Source organism: Tachysurus fulvidraco, chromosome 2, assembly GCF_022655615.1.
Source record: "Tachysurus fulvidraco isolate hzauxx_2018 chromosome 2, HZAU_PFXX_2.0, whole genome shotgun sequence".
Lineage (NCBI taxonomy): Eukaryota > Metazoa > Chordata > Actinopteri > Siluriformes > Bagridae > Tachysurus > Tachysurus fulvidraco.
This window is the reverse complement of record NC_062519.1, coordinates 21922994-21944654: the sequence shown is the minus strand read 5'-3', so window position 1 is coordinate 21944654 and position 21661 is coordinate 21922994. Positions and strand designations below refer to the sequence as shown.

The window sequence follows — 21661 nt, the reverse complement described above, 5'->3', positions numbered from 1 at the left end:
ATATAAGAAAATCTAGAGAAGCTATATGGTGCAGCTCTGTAAATGAAAGCATATTTCTTATGTTTTATATAGAAATATGAAAGAAATAAGGACTTATTATGTAACTAAGTGAGGCAAGGCTCAGTTTGGTCTAAAACAGAACAGATTTCATGAAGTTTAAATTTTGTAGTACAGTAATGATTGATATTTCTCCTGTGAGTAGGGTTGCCAGACCCCATATATAATATCTGTTTTTATACAGTATCTGACAGAAGTTAGTACACCCCTTACATTTTTGTAAATATTTTATTATATCTTTTCATGTGACAACATTGAAGAAATGACACTTTGCTGGTCAGGATTGAGAATGATCCAGTCAAAGCCTAGACACGAGAGTTTATTAACATTTATAACCCTAACCTTTGTGTCAGAATAGAAAATATTTTATGCATTCACATGCATTTTTCAGGACCGTGTGTGTATGTGTGTGTGTGTGAAACTGTGACCTCACAATAGTACCTTGCCGATGACATCATTTCGACTGAGTCTGTCCTTATCCATGACTGTGATGACGATGGTGGTCTCTCTCAGCACATGAGCAGGAACATCGAAAGGAAAGGACTCGTTAAATACAGGGTTCAGACACCTCTTCATTACTACTGTCTTCTTCTTTTCCACTCGTTTGTCTTTGTGCATCAGCCACACTTTCACATAGGGGTCTACACAAACAAATGCACACACTTTTCACTCAAAATGTCTAATTCTATATAAAGAATGCATAATAAATTGCCCTTGGTTAGTACTAGAAATAATTCCAATATGAAATGTGTCTTTAGCTACACAACTATACCTCGACCTGGTATTGGCCTACTGCTGAGTCCTGTGTTTCTAAAGCTGGATTTCATGCTATTTGCAATCACATAAATTACCTTTATATAGCCATACATTTTATTGTGCTTGAGATCTTCGCAGTAAGCTGATGAATGGCTTACAGACTCACCTGAGGTGCCGCCGATGTCCATGGCTTTTAAATTGCGTGCCTTTATGATGTTCACAGTGATGGTATTAGCCGTGGGATTGTAACACAATGACACCAAAAGGTCACCTCGACTACCCTGCACAGACATACACACAAATACACACATACACACACAGGCACACACATGGCTAGTTGTTTGTTTTAAGGAAGCACCATTTTAAGTAAGATTTGTAGTCCAAACAGAGTTTAGGGAACATCACAGAAAATGACATGTCATAGAGCTGAACGAGAAAAAAAAAAAAAAAAAAAAAAAACGGCATTCAGAAATGTAGCTCCAACTAAGGGACTCTTTTGACTGAGTGAGGTGACTAACTGGGGTACATTTAGTCAGCATATGTCATGTTTCACTACATTATCTACACAGCATAACAGTGTTCATTCATCTTCAGGAAGGATCCGGAAGTCTTTGTAAGGTGGGAATACACTCAGGATTGCATGTAGGTCCATTGCAGGGCAGCATACACACAAACACACAGGGGCAGTTATAGTAGATATTAACTTATGGTATGCCTTTGAGAGGAACCCAGAAAACAGAAAAATCCACACAGACACAAGGAGAACATGTCAATCTCTACACTGAGAAAAATATGAGCTCAGGATCATACCAAGGTTGATTGGCTGGATAAAAACCTAACCCTAGACCCTAACCCCGAAGCTGTGAAGCAGACAGTTCTACCTGCTGAGCCATCAACATTTATTCATGGAAAAACTTTTTTAAATACATAATATAACTCTCTTAAAAATGTTTTGATTTATCTATGCTGGAAAACTAGTGAGTATGTTACAAAGATTCCTGAGTTTGTGGGACTGAAGCAAAATTTAAATACAACGTTATAATAACATAATTAGTTCCCTGGTTGTCCAGCAGCAGATACCGACCCAACCCTTGAGGGGTTAACTCAGTACTGGTCCCAAGCCCAGATAAAATGCGACGTTATGTCAGGAAGGACATCCTGTTTAAAACCGAAAAACACTGACATTACTAATACCATTAAAACAACTACCTTAAACAGACAATATTGCTCTCCTCAGCAACTCAGTGTTGATGTTTTGACCCTCAGGAAGACACTTGCTTGCACTAACCTCAGATCTTCACAATCCTGAATGAGGCCTTTTTTTACAGACTGTGCCTTACTTACTTGGCTAATAAGTGTTAAGTGGACAGGCTAATGACTTGCTTGTATGCTTTGTAAGCTTAGATTGGTGACAGTGAGCAGCTTGAAGCCTATTACAAGAAGATCGTAGAGAAGCACATACTCCAATGAGCCAAAACATGATTAAGCAATTATCTTTAATTCCCCCTGAGCTCTGTCAATCGTATTCTGTCCAGATTTCTTCCCCTCAAATGCATAAACTTTCACACACAGAAATGCTGGATGTGACTCACACTGCCATCACTGCATGGTTTGAGCTCTTTCCAGAAGGTCTCCATTTGAGCAAGATTGATCTTGTTGAGTGGAATCGACACCTCACCGATGGGGTCATTTCTGCTGAATCGGTCATAATCTAGCACTTGCAGATACAGAGTGCGCTGGACCACCTTCTCATATGGGAAACCTGGAACACAAACAATCATGAGACCATAAACATATTTCTGTACCACATTCTTTGGGCTACTTTACACAGTTTTAGAGTCAAACCCTATGCACTTAGCTCAGTTAGTATCTGGTAGTGCTGAAATGTTAGCTAACAGGTCTCATAGCTGGGTGTCTGCTTGAAATCTAGTTTGGTGAGAATTTGGTGAGAACGTTTCTGCCACAACAGTTCATTTTGTGCCTTATTCTCTCACCCACTAGCTAGCTATCACACTGGGTCAGTAACAGCTTTTATATTTTTAAACATCGCGTGAATGTGCCAACTTCTTTCTGAGCTCACAGATGTCGAGTAACAGAGCAGTATCGCTTTGATTGACAGAGCAGACAGAGTAGGCCCTCAGAAACCACAGACAATTTTTGCTCACTTGGACTCCTGGCCATGGATAGCTGTGAAACCATCTGTTGCACATTCATTATTTCTAACAGATGAATGAAGGAACTGAATATAATTCCAAGGTCTTGCTTTCTCTATTTCTCTACTTTCCACTGGCTGAATCCCCTTTAAAAAATAATATCAAGTAAAGGGTGACACAATGCACAAGAATACAGCTAGATGAAATCTGAGATTACGTTAATAATAGCAGCATAGTAGTATTGTAAATTTAATACCACTACAAAAGAGAAAGAGAGATTGAGACAGAGAGAGATAGAGAGAGAGAGAGAGTTTGTTTACCTTCAAACAGGAAGGTTTCATTCCAGTGAGGATTCAGGTTTTTTCTCTTCACTTTGGTCTCTAGTTTGTGCTTCTTGTCTGGAAGCAGATAGATTTTAACAAAGGGGTCTGAGGTTCCAGAGAAATCTTTTGCCGGGAGATCCTGGCCTTTAAGGATCTTCACGGTAAGTGTGGAGTCCTGGAAGCTGTAGCCCACACTGAACTGTATTCGACCAAGCTTCTCACACACTGGACCCTCATGTTCCTCCTCTTCAGAGCCCGGAGACAACTGAGAGTGAAACATTATTTTTTGTCTGGGTTTTCTGTCTATTAATCACTCACAGTTTAGAGGAACAAGCTGAAAGATTTTGTCCAAAATGCAAATATTAAACATTCATTTAATCTTTAAAAGCACACACACACACACACACACACACACACACACACACACACACACACACACACACACAAACACACAAAACAATCTGTAAAAGATATATATCAAGCACACAGTGAAAATCTGTGAAACAAACTACAAACAGGAACAAACAGTAAATAGTACATCATATCTGAGATGATCAAATTCACACTAAATTGAGTGTGTGTGTGGAAGTGGGTGTGGTCTTGACTAGACATGGGTGTGGCTTTTATGTGAACTCTAGAACCCTGGAAAGCAGATTTCTTATGAAAAGCATTAATGCAGAAGGTTATTTAGCTCCTAAACTTTCATAGTTGGTGAGTTACTTCACTTCTGTTATTAACCTGATGCCCTGAATCATGTCTTACACAAATCAGGGACGTATTCTTTATAGCTATCTAACAGTATCTGGTCAGATTCATAAATTAACAGAGGTGTGCAGAATGTTTTATATCCATTGTAGGAAAACTGTAACAACCAGCAAGAGTCACTTTACTGTAACCTTTCTGATTGGATTAGTTGAATTTCTATATATTTTCCTGTCTAAAAGTAGGTAATGTGTAAATCTGTTATTGTAAGCGGTTACATGTATGACCATAAGCTCTTTTGTTCATCAGATCGCCAGTGAATCATCAGATCGCCAGATGAAAATGAAACAATGATCAAGATGGATGACCAGGAAGTACAGGAAGTAAAGAGATTCCTTGACTCTGAAACAGGAGTATTTGGGAGTTCTTTCTTACAGGCAACAAATTAACAAAGAAAGGGCAAGCGACTTGTTAAATTAGGCAAAGCTAGAATCAGAGCGTGGGGAAAGTTCACTGCTGCTAGTGGAAACACCATCATTAGGCCAGATGATAAAAAAAAGAAAGAAAGCCCACTATGCCACCTACATAATGACAGACAGACCTGGTAAAGATGTTTCCTGACTGCCCCCCTGGTGATGTGTTCCTATTTAATTACCAGGCTCTCCCCAGAAACAGCTCTTTTCAACGTGTGTGTGTGTGTGTGTGTGTGTGTGTGTGTGTGTGTGTGTGTGTGTGTGTGTGTGTGTGTGAGTGTGTGTGTGTCTGTAAGTGGGAGAGAGAAAGCACCATTTCCACCCTGTACTTAGCACATCATGTGGTTAAAAGTTTTATCTAACTCAAAACTGCACCATGTTGGTTAAGGATGGATGGAGCAGATGGTCCACAAAACACACAAATGCTCTTCTACACACATCAGTGACTTACCATGAGCATGTCGCTGGTGACGGAGTTGGCGAGGTCTGAGACAGAGGAGTTAGCATCCGTGCGGCGGTTGCTCTCATCTGGGGTCTGTCCTTTAGGACTGCTGTTGGCCTTGTTACTGATGGCTCTGCATGCAAAAGCCAATGGTCAGTGTATACAATATGCTATGCTATGCTATGCTGCTGTGCTGCTGTTCTCAGATACAAACCAGACTTAGGAGAAGACCAAAGAAATGTGCTCACAGGTTGAAATGACAGATGATAAAAGCTTCTTGACTTGACAAACCTAGCATGCTTAAAACATGCTTAGTTATTTAGCTAGCTAACATTCCTTTTCTTGAGCAGTAGAAAAATAAAAAAGTGATTTGTACAGTATTTCTACAACAGCAGTACCTTTAATAAAGTCAGTATGTTTTGTAAAAAAACATCAATTTTGATATTCATGAAGATTAATGAAATGTTTCATAAAGCTCTAAAGATGTAATTCAACTTCATCCTGTAGTTGCACAGAGCTGGTGGAGGGGTGTGTGTGTGTGTGCTGAGCAGTGTTAATTATCCAAGAAAACCAGGACACACATTTTAATTAACATCAGCATATATACCAATAAATCATAATTAAAACAGGTACGTGTGAGAGAACTATCACTTCTCACTCAGTGTTTCTTTGCTCTCACAGTCACTTACACACATTACAACAATATAAATAAATCACAGAGGTGCTAAAAATATGATCTAATTAAATATACCGTTTGTGTGTTTGTGTTTGTTTATCCTGTAAGTTCTAGGAGATCACTAACGCTCAAGGCACATTCCATAAAACTGTATGGTGTTGAACCTCAAATTCACAGCAACCCACACCACAAGTAAAATATTTCACTAATGATGAACTTCAATACAGAACAGGAAGGATACAGAAGAGGAAACTCCAAACTCCAAAGACAAAAATATGCTGATGCATATTAGCACTAGTACTATTAGCTAAGTATTAGCTAAGAGCCGACACTCTGAGTTCTGATAGAGTACTGCAGAAAGAATAGGACAAATAGGTTTATGACTAACACCATGAAGAAGATAATTAAACCCTGATCTTTCCACAGAAACTTCTCTTCATTTGCAGCTAATCATGTTGCAGAAATACTGGAAAGCCCCTGAAGTCGTGATTTATTTTTCCTTTCTTTTGCCCTGCTAACGGATCATGTTTTTACAAGGTGTCAAAAATGCATTTCGGTAACTTAAGGTGACGCATTGCTTTATTAGCTGATATGGCAAGGCTAAAATCTGGCATGTAACATCTCCTCTACACACACACACACACACACACACACACACACACACACACACACACACACACACACACACACACACACACACACACACACACACTTACACACTTTTCCTTTTTGAAAGTAGTTCCATCAGAAATTGCATTAAACATTAAAGTGTCATTTACTGCTGAGGATGATGATGATGATGATGTTTGTTCATCTGTGGTCAATGTGCCCCGTGCAGCTGAGTCAAACTACAGAAAAGTACCTCTCATTATATAAGAATAATGGATGCTGTAAGTCCACAGGAGGTCAAAAGCATTTGAGTCTAATGATGAAGATGTGCTGAGAGTCAGGATCTGTGTAATATCACTGATTACACTGCAATCCCGTCATTTGGAATACTTCTCCCTCCCACCCACCACCGGGTTTTCCTCTTATATTGTGCATTGTATTCCTTTTAAACAATGTCAGGTATTGGGGTGTAAATGAAAAACATTCTCCTCAGAAACTCATGTGACAGAAAGCAACTTAGAGCTTTTGCACCAAATTTGAAATAATAATAAAAATAATAATAAAAAAAATATAATAATAATAATAATAATAAGTAAAAAGTTTTCCCAGCCCCTGACACGTATATGCTAAATGATGTGCCCTTTGAATCTTCCAGTACTTCTTTCTTTCAGACAGAGTAATAAAACTGATTTTTTAAAATGAACAAACTGTGATGGAACATTTTACTAAAAATTGTTTGTGAAGTTCTGACCTGTTTATGTGACTAGAAGTTGTTTGTGACTCAAAATTGTTGTTAGGCAGATCTTGTTAAGATTGTTTTTATCCAGAGAAGGTCAGGTGTTGTAATGTAGCCAATGATTGATGATGTTTTCATTTCTTCAGTTTCTGTTTGAATCATGTTTATAAAATCTCAATGTAAAGAATGATTCATCTCTCATGCTACACGAGAAGCATTTTGTCCTGTTGCGCAGCTGCACAAATAAATTGTGAACATTTGTACTCTTGCCCATGTTTACCAGTGTGCTATTTTCTCAATATTCTCTAAATTATTTTAGTACAAACAAATAAGTTTTGCTAAAAAATAAATATAGGAGAGTCTCCTACTTTGTCAGAGAAATGCTTGAGGAAAAGGTTAACAATATAAAAGAAAAAGTATCCACTAGTTTAGTATTCTCTGAAAGAGATCATGCTGATATACTTTATTTTTCTTCCCTATTAGCCATGTTAGCACATTTGGATAAACAATCTCTCTGATACAAGGGTATGAATATAAATGACTCTTTGCATATGCACTACTTGTTTGAGTTTGACAGAAATACACACGGTGTCTCGAGTCGCAAGCTAATGAGTACACTTTTCAGATATTCATTATGAAAAAACAGAACCAGGCATTACATCTGCAAGACAGAGTGAAAGTAATAGAGACCGGATTTGCTCTTGTAAATGTATATATTACTGAAGAGGTCCAAACTTAACCTTTTTTGTTTTGTAGCAGTTCTTTGCTCAGCGTGGGAGTTAAAGTCAGTAAGCTGCTGTTGTAACTTTACTGAGGAGAAAATGCAATGGTTTCACTCGCAGAAGCCAAAGCTTTCTCTTTCTGTCCAGAGATTCTGCCTTTAGTAACACACTTCTGAGCTTCTGCTCAGGTCAACGCTTCCTGAGGTCAAGAAATGGTCTAGTGTAAGGTCTTTATTCCATCCTTTTTCATGCATTACAACAAAATGACTTATACAAACATGCAACAGGTCTCTCTCTCTCTCTCTCTCTCTCTCTCTCTCTCTCTCTCTCTCTCTCTCTCTCTCTCTCTCTCTCTCTCTCTCACACACACACACACACACACCCACCATCTGAATGTCACTACTCACTCTCACTCATTTTCTACCGCTTTATCCGAACTACCTCGGGTCACGGGGAGCCTGTGCCTATCTCAGGCGTCATCGGGCATCAAGGCAGGATACACCCTGGACGGAGTGCCAACCAATCGCAGGGCACACACACACCTGAATGTCACTAATGATTCACTTTGTTATCTTCATCAGCGACGATTCAGTGTTCTGTGTTGATCAGTGCACTGAGACACACTGAGTGTAAAGAGCAGCTGAAACTAAGAAACTCATGTAAACAGCCTGGAAATGTCTATTGGTGCTCATAAACATTGTTATGAAGCAGTGAGGAGGTGTATGTGTGGTGGTGGTGGTGGTGAAGAGGGGGGGGGTATTCAGGATGAGCAGTTGTGTAAGAGGAGTGGGAGTTCAGGTTTAATCCTTCATCTAATCTAAGGATGCACCCAAACAGCTTGCGTTTAAGACGATATGACTTTCTGATGTCTATGTGTTAATATCAGATTAGAAGCAAAGGGAGCAACAAAGGGAAGACATGAAGAAGAAAAAAAGAGAATGTAGGAGGGAAAAATAAGAAACCAGATCAACACTACTTAATCCTACACACAATGAGTCTGGAGCAACATCTGAAGTCTTTGCTGTGGATTTGTGAGTAGGATGTAATAGAACAGAAACAGAATGTGTAACAGAGATGAAACAAATATCAAGTGTGGATTTTCTCTGGCTCTTTCTCTCAAAATTATAAGATTACAAAAAAGCTGTCATTTCAGTTAAGAATTTTGCTTCTCCTTTCTCCTATTTCAGTAGCAAGCGGGGGCATCAGAATACACTGAACTCGATTCAGTTCAACACAGCGGTGTGTGGAAGCAACAGATTTTTCAACACAGCAAAAAAATAAGCAGTGACTGAAAATGTTCTACTGTTTTTATTGTCAACTAAATCTTTCCTGATCCCATCTGAAATCTCTGCCTGAATGCAGCAAGAAAACCTGTCTATATGAGGTTTAGCATTAGCACCCATGTGTGGTTCCCAATTTTATCCCTTACACCAGAGTGGAAAGATCTGCGGGAATATTCCAGCTCCTACTTGCTGTTGTCTAGAACTACAAGCTGTTAATACACTAGCCATTAGCATAGAGAAGCATGCTAGAATTAAGAGTATTAAGAAGTCAAAAATAGAAGGATTTATTAAGGAATAAATAACAGAATAAACAGTGACTGAGAGAACACACGAGCTAAAACACCTTGGCTAGGCTAGGACAACGAATATGAGGGGAACAAAAGCTTTTCAAAATGCAGACAAGATTCACAAACTTAGATAAACAAGCAGGTGATTAATGCTTCAGCAAACAAACAGTGAAAACACTGAACTATAACCAGGTGACTAATGAGACCACACACAACGTGAGCTCAATCAATAGAAATGGAGCAAACAACAGAAGGAGAAGTTCACACAATGGACAATGGTGTCCTCTGTTTGTCTGGAAAGGTGTTTCTGATATTTGCTATCAGTGCGTCTGTGTCTGTGGAGTGACTGAATGAGTTTGACTTTGAAACAGACCCAAAGGTCACAGCAAGGTCAAATGTATTCATGTTTGAAATATATTTCAATGGGATTCCAGGCACATTATTTATGCAGTAATCAAAATAAATATCATAAAATGGGCAAAGCAAATGGAACAATCACAAAAAACTAATTAAACAATAAAAAAATAAAAATTAAAAAATATATAAACATAAATTAATAACACAGGAGATAATGCTCAAGGATCTGATTTTAGCTGCTTGCTGCTTTTCTATGTCACATTTTTCTGCTGGCTGAAGCTGCAGCACTTTCAGTATTTTCTAAAAAGAATGGTTTAAAAATAGATCAGCGTGACAGCATCGCCGCTGTGTTTCACCTTTGATCACACGTCACTGTTAGTTAGCTGGACAGCTGCCACCGCACACCTCCATCTCATTTCCATTCAATTACCTTCCACTGCCTTATAGAGATGAGCAGTTACACACAACGGTGTGGAGAGTCTTTAAGGATATGGAATTATGCAACTACTGTCTTTTGGTCTTTGTACCAGAACTTACTAATAATAACAACATAAAACATCTTTAAGCATGTAAAGCACCTGCTGTTCTCATAAGTGGGTTTTGAAGCGTTCAGCTTAGCACATGTTAGCATGAATGTTAGTGACACATTGATGAGGCATGTGTATGCAAGGCAGAGCTTCCTAAAGCTGCTAATGTCACACCTGTGTTTATTTCCATAGCACACCCAGATACCCAGCACTCCTTCTGTGTGTGTGTGTGTGTGTGTGTGTGTGTGTGTGTGTGTGTGTGTGTGTGTGTGTGTGTGTGAGAGAGAGATAATATTTATGAAAGAGATCGGGAAAACTATTCTGACAGTGATTTAAGCTGTCCATCTGCTTCTGTACATATAATGACACAACAATCCTGTGTGTGAGTGTGTGTGTGTGTGTGTGTGTGTGTGTGTGTGTGTGTGTGTGTGTGTGTGTGTGTGTGAGAGAGAGAGAGAGAGAGAGAGAGAGAGAGAGAGAGAGACACTGTGCAGTGAACAGAACAACATTGTTGACTCTACAGAGCTCTGATATGGAGATCTATGGTTTCACTTTAATTGCAAACAAAATGCAACCATTAAATCAAACAGCTGTGCCAAGAAAACAAAATGGTTTATAACAACACATGTTTACTGAGCTCTTTTTTCATCATAATTACTCTCCCACTCAGTACAGAAAGCAGAGAATTGAGCTGCATCAGATTAGAGACTGAGAAACTGACATGTGTGATTCATTTTAAACTGGGACACACACCATGGGGCTGGGAAAAGGGGGCAGTGGGATGAGGTTCGCATGATGAAGATGATTATTTTATTTTAAATCTGAATATCTGAGGTTTAAATAAGAGCTGAGTTCCCAGTGGAGGATTCTGCTCCTACTCCTGCTCTCTTTGGGTGTAAATTTTCTCTTACTTAGTCTTCCTCTCATTTTTTGCCTTTGGCCAACTTTACTTGGTATTGAAGCATTTAGGTATTTAAAGGTAGGGTCTCCATTGTTTGAAAGCCAATGTTGAAATTTGAAATCACCAAAACAAACAGGCCCCTAACCCAAATGGGCCCCACCCCTGTAGCTCCGCCCACACATACATACATAACCCAGGCAACTAATGGAAATAAATGCGTCTTTATCATAGCTGAAGGGAAGAACAATACGATTGCAGATAAACAAACAGGCAAAAATGACACACAAACATAATCATGCAAAGGACGGCATATATTAGTTCTGTGAAACAAAGCAAAGCCAACGTTACTCACCTATCGAGAAGGGAAAAAAGCGACAAGACTTTGTATTTGTTTTGTCTGTTGGACCGACTCAGTTTTCTGAAGCATTTCTCAAACAACGGAGACCCCACCTTTAATCACCTGTCCTACCTTCATAACGTCCCTACATTTTATAACTATTTCAATATTTAAGTTTTGACAACAGTGCTTACAGTCATTTTTTGTAATATTAGTATTATTAGTAACAGAATTGTTGTAACAACGAAAAAGAAACAGAAGTGTAAGAATCTATATGTGGAGCTTTATTATACAATCCAAGCAAATAAATCCAAGACAATAGGCAGAGAGAAAAAACAGGAGTCAGGAAGAGTTCAAAAAACAGAAATAGCAATCAGCAGGGCAAACAATTCCACAATCACAAACAAACACAATCTGAACATGTAAAACCGATAACCATAGAAACACAGAAAACAAGCGAGAGCCAAACAGCAAACGGCCTGGCAATGCAGACAAACTGACAATACTTCACAAGGTGCTCGTGGAGAGGAAGTGAATTGCATGACCCACAAGTGATAGTATTCGACTGAGGGTTCCGTCTGGCAATGAGGAAGAAAAGGTGCAGCCAATGATGTTACAATTGTTTACTATTAAGAAATGTGTTATTCTCTCATTATTTTGCATACAATTAAGCAACAAAAAGGTCTAGACTAGATTTCAATTGTGGGTAGTGTATAGGCTAAAAAATCAAAACAAACTCATCAGAGAGATTGAAATAAACATTCTTACTATGATGAATGACAGAATAATTCATTCACTGGTTAAATACTATTTCACAGTCAGCCAGATGTGACCTAAAGTCAAAGTCAACAATCACAAAAAGGCTTCACCAGAGTAAAAACTGGGTCTCAAAAATAGATCAGAATAGTTTGCCAAAAAACATTCTCTGGAGAGATGCAATGAACAGTGTCTGCAGGCGGACAGAAACCTGTAGCAAACATTTTAAAGTTCAACTCGCTGAAACTAAACCTGAAGATAAAATGGTACGAAAACAAAGAGGAAATGAAAACAGCTGCAGCAAAGCTGTAAAAGAGAAAAGAATCTCACACCACAAATTCTACCTGTTTGATTGAGTTATTTCTTGCACATCTTTCCTTCTCTGAGAAAAAGGATTGGTTATGCAGAAACAATTGTTATTATTGACATGAGAACCTTAATGTCTGTGTTAATCTTCTGTGAAGATCAGGTGGACTGTGAAGAACATATTTTTTCTCAGCAGGGATGGTCCAAACCCACTGCAGAGGTGTAAACAAATGATCTTGGATCTAAAATAAGAACAAGTATAAAATTTTGCATTCTAACAAAGTCTGTGGTTCCTCAAACAGCTTTTCAGAGCAGACGTGTGAGGCAGTGGGCTGTTAATCACAGGTTGCCACCAGTTGCAGCAACTCTGAGCTTTCTGGAGGCGGAGCACAACCTATGTGCCTTCATCAGGAGCTACAGTAATGTTTCTGACTGCTCATCAATGCCTTTGCCTCTAGCAGCAATTACAGCAATTCCTTGATAATCTGAGCTGTTAGATCCTCCTTCCATATCAACATCTCCCCATTTTGTTCTTCAGAATTAAAGCATTCCAACTGAGCTTCTCTCTAACCTCTGAGTGAAGAAATCAGAAACACTCAAGGTCTTTACAAAGATTTTGTTGCCCAGCAACTCCACAGTGCTCCATCACACTCAAATCTCAATATAACAGGTTTAGATGATTTATCCACTGAATCTGAACAGATATTATACTGGACACATACTGAATCTTCATCCTGTGAAAGTGAAAGACAGACAGAGTGACAGACAGACAGAGTGACAGACAGACAAAGTGACAGACAGACAGACAGAGTGACAGACAGACAAAGTGACAGACAGACAGACAGTCAGACAGACAGACGGAGTGACAGATGCACAGATGGCCAGACATGCAGACAGAATGACTGACAGACAGACAGACAGACAGATAGACAGACAGACAGTGACAGACAGACAGACAGATAGAGTGACAGACAGAAAGAGTGACAGACGCACAAATGGCCAGACACACACACAGAGTAACAGACAAACAAACAGACAGACAGAAAGAAAGAGTTTTTTTGAGCTCTGCAGCTTTTGCCATCTACAGGCTGCCGGTTTTGGGCAGGTGTTTAAGTGTCATGGAATCTTTGGGCCTGGAGCAAATTATGATGTGGTGTTGGAGTGTTGCCAAGGAAACAGTGAAATTTAAGTTAGTACACTATCCAAAATAAAGATAGTGCTGAATCTGCTGTCAGTTTCAGTTCTGCTAGCTAAACAAACATCCACTGCATCGTGTGAATGAACTACATCCAGGAGTAATTGTACGGTTCAGTAAAATTTGTGGACTTGGGTTTATAGCCATTAGAACAGTCACCAGAACTGTTGCTGGGTGCAGTGTGAATGCTGAGTAACTAACAAGGCTAATGATGTAGCTAGCTCGCTATAATGTGTAATGTGCTAGTAATATCAAGACCAAGCTAGTGGGAAAAATCATCATAAATTATATATTTATATTAGGTATTTATATTTAACATGAACTGAAAACCAAATGTCTATGAGATCCAGCACATTCTGTATCACAGACAAGTGATCTGCTGTTTAAACTTCGATACAAATCCTGACGCTTGATTTGAACCAAACTATTTTCTTCTGTTAGGGGTTTTTGCACTATTGCAGTAATATACTTATACACATCTGTAGGTGTGGACGCCTGTAGAAGAGTGTTTGTCGGTGCACAGATAAAATGAGAAACATAACTGTGTGAATATCAACTGTTTCCTGTAAAATATGATTTCTGTGAAGCAGAGGGAGCAGCGACTAAAATATCTGTCCAGGTTAAAAACACACACACACACACACACACACACACACACACACACACACACACACACACACACACACACACACACACACACACACACACACTCTCTCTCTCTCATCCTCTCTTTCTCTCAATTAATTTCTTCAGGAATTAATTGATCAGACAATTTCCTAACAATCATTAGATGATTTGTTATTTTTAAAATTAATTCTCAGTAGAAATGACAGAATTTGCTGTACGGTGAAAAAACAGGTTTAGGAATAAATGATGCAATAATGTGTTTGGATGGAGGACTTGTCACCTTGTAGCTTGCTCTGCAAATACAAAACACCTGACGGAAACAATAAAATGCTAAACTCTACCTCTTGTCTCCAGGTGGAGTTTCTTGGCTTGTTGGATTCTCCTGCAGGTCTGGCAGGTTAGCGAAGTCGTCCTGCTCAGCCAGGCCAATCGCCAGAGACAACACCACCATCTTACCTTCCCTAAAGAAAGATAAGACAAGAAAGTAAGACACCTGATGGAATGATAAAAAGAAGATTAGAGCAGAAGACTAGTGATTTTTAGATAACAGTAGTTTTTTATTTTTAATGCTGTATCACCGAATAGAACAAACAGGAAATGCTAAATAGGAGTTTTTTTTTTAACAGCTCTATTTAATTACACAATAAATCTAATTCACATCATACACACTTCCACATTCAAAGAATAATTACTGCAAAAATCTCCCTGAAAATTGCATTATTATATTAAAACCAATATTATGGGGCAGTGGTGGCTCAACTGGTTAAGGCTCTGGGTTGTTGATCGGAGAATCGGGGTTCAAGGCCTGAACCCTCCCTTCTGCAGGGGCACGGTATCATAGCTGCCCCTGCACTCTGACCCCAACCTCCTCAGTTGGGGTATGTGAAGAAAAGAATTCCACTGTGCTGTAATGTATATGTGGTGATAATAAAGGCTTCTATGCCCCCATTCCAGGGTTTACTGCAGCACTTTGCAGTTTGGGCGGCCCGCCTAAGCTGGGAAACCCTACCGCCTTAACTAGGTCGTCCAAAAAAAATAAAAATCCGTTGCACAAAAGGCCGTCAAGCGCTTCACACCGCGAGCAGGCACGTGCGCCACATGGCCGAAATGAGAGAAAGACATGGTCTGTCACTGTCTGGAGGATAACTAGCCGGTTAACGCAATCTGGCGCGTGTCCATGAGAACAGTAAATGGACTTATGTTTTGGGTTTATTTAAGCCTGTTATTGTATTAGTCTATAGTTCTTGTAAATTTAAAATAAGTTAGCTGGTGATTTTGTTGTTTAAGTTCTTCACCTGCTAGCTAGGTTGCACGTGCCTGTTTTTAATAATTGTTAAATTTAGTGCAGAGTCTGTGGTCTATCTCACAATGAAGTGTTTTTGTGTATAATTAACACTCTCTCTCTCTCTCTCTCTCTCTCTCTCTCTCTCTCTCTCTCACGCACACACACACACACACAAGCACACACACACACACACACACACACACACACACACACACACACACACACACACACACACACACACACAAAGACATAATCCTGCAGCTCCTGATGGCACTCGAGCAGTGTAGTGACTCACCCTTTCCTCAGACTCATCCTCTTCCTGCCGGTTTTCTGTCTTTTTTGGACAGTTTCACTAATTGATCATTTAATAGTAAATTACATGAAGCAACTGTTAAGCGTCATAAGCGTTTCTAAATAAACATATTCATGTATTCAGCTCTACACAACACGTATAAAAACTATCCTTAGTTTTAGACAGAGGATTAAACAAGATTCTTTTTGGCAGATTTAATAGCGCATCACATGGGTCCTTTATGAAGCCAATTCCAAATCTGCTCTACAGATTTCTCCTGAAAAGTTTCTAGGCAATGTGCAAAACTGTCAATCAGCCAGGATGTCCTGCATACCACACACCGAAATCATCCACTGTTTTACTTCTCCAAACAAACTTGTTTATGTAGATTCTGACAAGGACACATAAACAAAGAAGTGCCAAGCTAAAAACAGCAGGAACGAATTCTACACTTTTTACTTTCTTTCTGAGCTCACAGTTTGGTGTCCCACTGCAGAAGAGCTGGGTCCTGTGGGAGGCAGAACTTGACCAGTTTGAATAGCAGAAGGGGAATTGTACATTAGAAGTGTTCTGGATGTCAATATAATTCATTTTTATAAACATGGTGTTCAGGATGAGCCGCTTCTTTAGTCTTGTACAAGAGATATTACAAAAAGAAGAAAAAGGAAGTTCTCTGAGCTATCAGGGCTAAAATAGTGTGACAATTTGCCATTGTCAGAAGAACCGGGGGGAAAAACAGAACCAAATGCAGGATAGAAAACTAAAAACAAACACAGACAAGACAAAGACAAAACAAAAGACAAGGATTCCACACGGCTAAATACTGAAGACAATTAGACACATAATGGACAGGTGTGCTGAGACAGATAGAATAGACAAGGGCGGGGCAGACATGTGAACACAGAATGTAACCAAACGGCACATGGAAAAAGTCTGGGCTAGATCCTGACAGTCATGGATGATAAACTCCACCTGTGTTTAAAAGAACTTTGTGTAGAATTTATTGCTTGAAAAACATTTCACTTTCACTCTGACACAATGACAGTAAATAAAACCTGGACTGAGCCAAAATGTTCTTTTCTATTGTTCAGCACCACTCATGCTGTGTCTTTTACCACTGACCTACTTGTGGAATGAACGCTGGCTAAAACATAACACTGACCAGGCATATGGACAACACGAGTCTCAGGCTTCAGTCTCTTCTCTCATGTTGATTGTTGATCATGTTGATTTGTGTAATAGTCCACACTCTCATCACTGTGTGTGTTTTCTACATCACTGTGTGTGTGTTTACTACTGTACATCACTGTGTGTGTTCACTACATCACTGTGTGTTCATTACCTCACTGTGTGTGTTCACTACATCACTGTGTGTGTTCACTACATCACTGTGTGTTCACTACATCACTGTGTGTGTTCACTACATCACTGTGTGTGTTCACTACATCACTGTGTGTGTTCACTACATCACTGTGTGTTCACTACATCACTGTGTGTGTTCACTACATCACTGTGTGTGTTATACATTAATAATTTTAATTTAATTGTATTTAAACATGCCTTTATAACTCACTACAATGCTAAATCAATGAGAACCCTGAGCTTGTTTCTTTGCAACGAGACGGTTCCATCTGGGGTAATAAGAGACAATGACACCCGAAGTGTGTTGCTTATGTCCAGTTTATTCTGTTGTTTTGTTTCGGTTGCTATCACTGCAGAAAACCCCGCTTCACACAGAGTTGACGTCTCTCAGCTCCCGGTTAACCTCTTGTCCATGTAAAGTCGCACAAACCCAAGAGAAATACACCACAGTAAATAAAATGGAAATAATTTAAAGTTCCTTTTGCGGCCCGGTGCCCATTTGGTACCGGTCCGTGGCCCGGGGTTTGGGGACCACTGCACTACATCACTGTGTGTGTTCACTACCTCACTGTGTGTTCTCTACATCACTGTGTGTGTTGACTACCTCACTCTGTGTTCACTACACTGGGACCCTGGATCCCCTGAACAAGAGTCCCTATCACCCTGGAAAAGGTGGGACAAGTTTGTTTTCACCTTATCAGGGGTTCCAGCTTCACTAAAATTGCACCTGTACCTTAAATTAAAATAAAGCCACCTCACAGCTTGCTTTACTCCAGTCTCTGTGCTTGTTCGTCCATGTCCCATCATGCAGAGTGCGCTACACTACATACTACACAATTAAGAACAAAATAATGCTGTATTATAGACTGCATCTATGACTGGCTCTGTGAGTTAAGGCTGTAATGAAATACAAGCATCATGATGTGGGGCTGATTCTCTGCAGAAGGTATTTTGGATATTATACAGCAACAGAGAACATGAATGGAACAATTTTAGACACGTTAGAGAAGAATTTAATCTCCTCAAGAATGAAATCCTGGATCCAGAAGATCCACTTCAACAAGACATTGACAAACACATACCCACAATAAATCAAGACTTGTTTCTAAACAAGAATGTGAAGATGCATGCATGGCCATGCCAATCTCCTGGATTTTGATTTTTAAAATTGCAAGTACATCAGAAGAACCTCAGAAGAACTGAAGATGATTTGTCCCAAGACGATTTGGAAAGTTCTTAGGTTGTGAATCAGAACATTATTTGACCAACACCAGGTCCACTTTTAAGTGTCAGCATGTAAAGTAGTGTAATAGTGACAAATTAATCATTTAAATTTCAGGTCATGTACTCACAGGAAGGATTTGACGTCCATGCCCCTGGTGCGTATTTGCCCCATCATGTGATCCCAGCTGCCCGGGTTAGAGCGGGAACGTGCCCCTGCGCCCGCTCTGTAGCGAGATGCCCCGGGTGCGGCTGGGCTGCCCCTTGCCCCCGGTCTTGCACCCCCCCGCTGCCCCCCGCCGCCCCCGGAGCTACTGTGTAACTGCCCCAGGCTCTGTGAGGTGGCAGGGGGGTCGTTGGGTGGCGGAGGGGGCCGGGGGGTCAGGGGCTGCTGGAGGCTTTGCTGTCTGACGAGAGGCCGAGGAAGACACGCAGAGGGTGCAATGTGCTCCAAAGTGGACGCTGTGGAGAGTGGGGATGTGTCCCCAAAACTGCAGAATACATGCAGAAAAACGTAGAAGGAGGATGTAAAGTGAAGAGAATGAACAACGAGTCATGGATTAGGAGAAGAATAAAGAAACTCATTGAGCGGTGAGGGGATAAATGAGTAAATCACAGTAGAGGGATTTTTATAGAAGGAAAGAAAATACAGAAAGAGAATGCAGACATTTCAGGAAACAATGGATTGATGAAGAAAAAGGAGACAAAGAACAAAGTTAAGCAGCAGCAGATAACTGACACTGTGTTGAGGCTCGGACTGACCACAGACTGGAGGCCATGTCCTCAAGTCCCCATGAGAAGAGCACTTAAAATACTAAGGCTTTCTATCCACTTAGCTAGCTGGTTAGCATTAGAAGTGTTTTTCCTGCTGAGACACTCCATATATGGACACAAAGTTAAATTTAACATGAATAAATACAGCATTAAAATAAATACTAACAGAAAACTTTTTTATATTATTATTATCATTATTATTATTATTAGCTTTAGTTGCTCCTTCATTGCTCCAGTGATTTTTTTAACGCGTCTTTTACGTTTTGTCTCTTCAAATTGGGTCAGCAAATATAAACTAATAATAATAATAATAATAATAATAATAATAATAATAATAAATAGATAGATAGATAGATAGATAGATAGATAGATAGATAGATAGATAGATAGATAGATAGATAGATAAATAAAAAAATATTTATTTAAATCTCTCTCTCACTATCTCTCACTTTTCAGGTCATCATATAGACAGTGACAATATGTGTGTCCTGTAACTGCACTGTGTTGGTGTGAGCTCTGAGCTGCTGTGATGATGCTAAAGCTGTTGGGGAATTTTGCGCCCGGTGGCTAAGTAATGCCTTATTTCTGTCACAACGCTCAAGCGGCGCAGCAGCTGCGATCAGTGTCTTTTACAAAGTGAATTAATGTCAGCAATAACTCAGACTCTGCCCTCTCACTGCCCTTCTCTCATTATTCCACACAGCAGCAATAAAAAAGGCATTGTTTTTCTTCTTTATCCTGCTGATTGTGTGTGTGTGTGTGTGTGTGTGTGTGTGTGTTGCAGGGAACAGACTACACATTCTAACACAGTATCTACAGTAGTGTATTAGTTTGATTAGCTGTGTGAGTAACACATTCGGCTCTGAGTGCACTATCGAGAACTGTTTATTCCGCTTCATTCTTCACTAAATCTCAAATAAAAAAGAAATATTTCTATGCATGATTTAAAAGGTTTGCTTAGCAGCTGAGTTTGTTCTCATCTAAAAGCCAACATGCAGGAACATGTTTGCTGTGCAGATTGCTGCGTTGTTGCCATCAAGGGTCTATGTCTATGTTCTATTATTTTTTTCAGATTCATGTAGGGAAAATATTAAGCTATATCAACCACAATAATATAAAAAAAATCTGCAATGTACAGCAACACATTTTCTGAAAACAGCCAGGTTCATGCTGTGTGATTAGTTGTGTGTTTAAATGACATTTAATCCATTTCACAATGTTTTAATAAAAGATTCTTGACTAGAAACTTGAGGCCTTCTGTCAGCACAGAAATAAAACAGTTCTTGTTAATGAACTCAGACTTTTTAGACTGCATTGTAACCTTGATCAGAAATGATCAGAAAAGCAAATCCATTTTAACTGCAGAGAAAAAAGCAAATACAGTAAATACCACACATGCACAAGCAACTGTATTAGACTACTGAAGAGTTAAAAAAAATCCCTTCGCATCCCCTTCATTCCTCCAGATTAACTCTTAAAAAATCAAACAACTTGCATGAAAGAATGATCATTTCACTCTGACATCATCACTACTCTGACATTGTCACTACTCTGACATCAGTACCACTCTGACATCATCACCACTCTGACATCTGTCAAGAGTTGTGATGTCAGAGTGGGGATGATGTCAGAGTGGTACTGATGTCAGAGTGGTGATGATGTCAGAGTATTGATGATGTCAGAGTGATGATGTCAGAGTGGTGGTGATGTTAGAGTAGTGATGATGTCAGAATGGTGTTGATGTTAGAGTAGTGATGATGTCAGAGTAGTGATGATGTCAGTATGGTGATGTCAGAGTGGTGATGTCAGAGTAGTGTTGATGTTAGAGTAGTGATGATGTCAGAATGGTGATGATGTCAGAATGGTGATGTCAGAGTGGTGATGTCAGAGTAGTGTTGATGTTAGAGTAGTGATGATGTCAGAGTAGTGATGATGTCAGAGTAGTGATGATGTCAGAATGGTGATGTCAGAGTGGTAATGTCAGAGTGGTGATAATGTCAGAATGGTGATGTCAGGGTGGTGATGTCAGAGTGGTGATGTCAGAGTAGTGATAATGTCAGAGTAGTGGTGATGTCAGAGGGGTGATGTCAGAGTAGTGGTGATGTCAGAGTGGTGATGATGTCAGAGTGGTGATGTCAGAGTGGTAATGATGTCAGAGTAGTGACAATGTCAGAGTAGTGATGATGTCAGAGTGAAAATGTTAGAATGGTGATGTCAGAGAAGTGATGATGTCAGAGTGATGATGTCAGAGTGGTGTTGATGTTAGAGTAGTGATGATGTCAGAATAGTGATGATGTCAGAATGGTGATGTCAGAGTGGTGATGTCAGAGTGGTGTTGATGTTAGAGTAGTGATGATGTCAGAGTAGTGATGATGTCAGTGTGGTAATGATGTCAGAGTGAAAATGTCAGAATGGTGATGTCAGAGTTATAATGACAGATCGGTGATGATGTCACAGTGGTGATGTCATAGTGTTAATGATGTCAAAGTGCTAATGACATCA

The 21661-nt window shown here is 39.6% G+C and overlaps 1 protein-coding gene across 4 annotated transcripts in view; it reads right to left on the bottom strand.

Moving 5' to 3' along the window:
- The window catches only part of syt7b (synaptotagmin VIIb), an 89068-nt gene that overhangs the window by 4176 nt on the left and 63231 nt on the right, over positions 1–21661 (bottom strand). For all 4 annotated transcript variants that reach the window (XM_027152229.2, XM_027152230.2, XM_027152231.2 and 1 more), the window contains 7 exons: positions 18517–18876; positions 14567–14686; positions 4916–5039; positions 3287–3554; positions 2406–2575; positions 980–1094; positions 499–698 (listed from right to left, as the gene is read on the bottom strand). In XM_027152229.2, the coding sequence (XP_027008030.1) occupies positions 499–698; positions 980–1094; positions 2406–2575; positions 3287–3554; positions 4916–5039; positions 14567–14686; positions 18517–18876 (1357 nt within the window). The remainder of the gene's footprint in view (positions 1–498; positions 699–979; positions 1095–2405; positions 2576–3286; positions 3555–4915; positions 5040–14566; positions 14687–18516; positions 18877–21661) is intronic.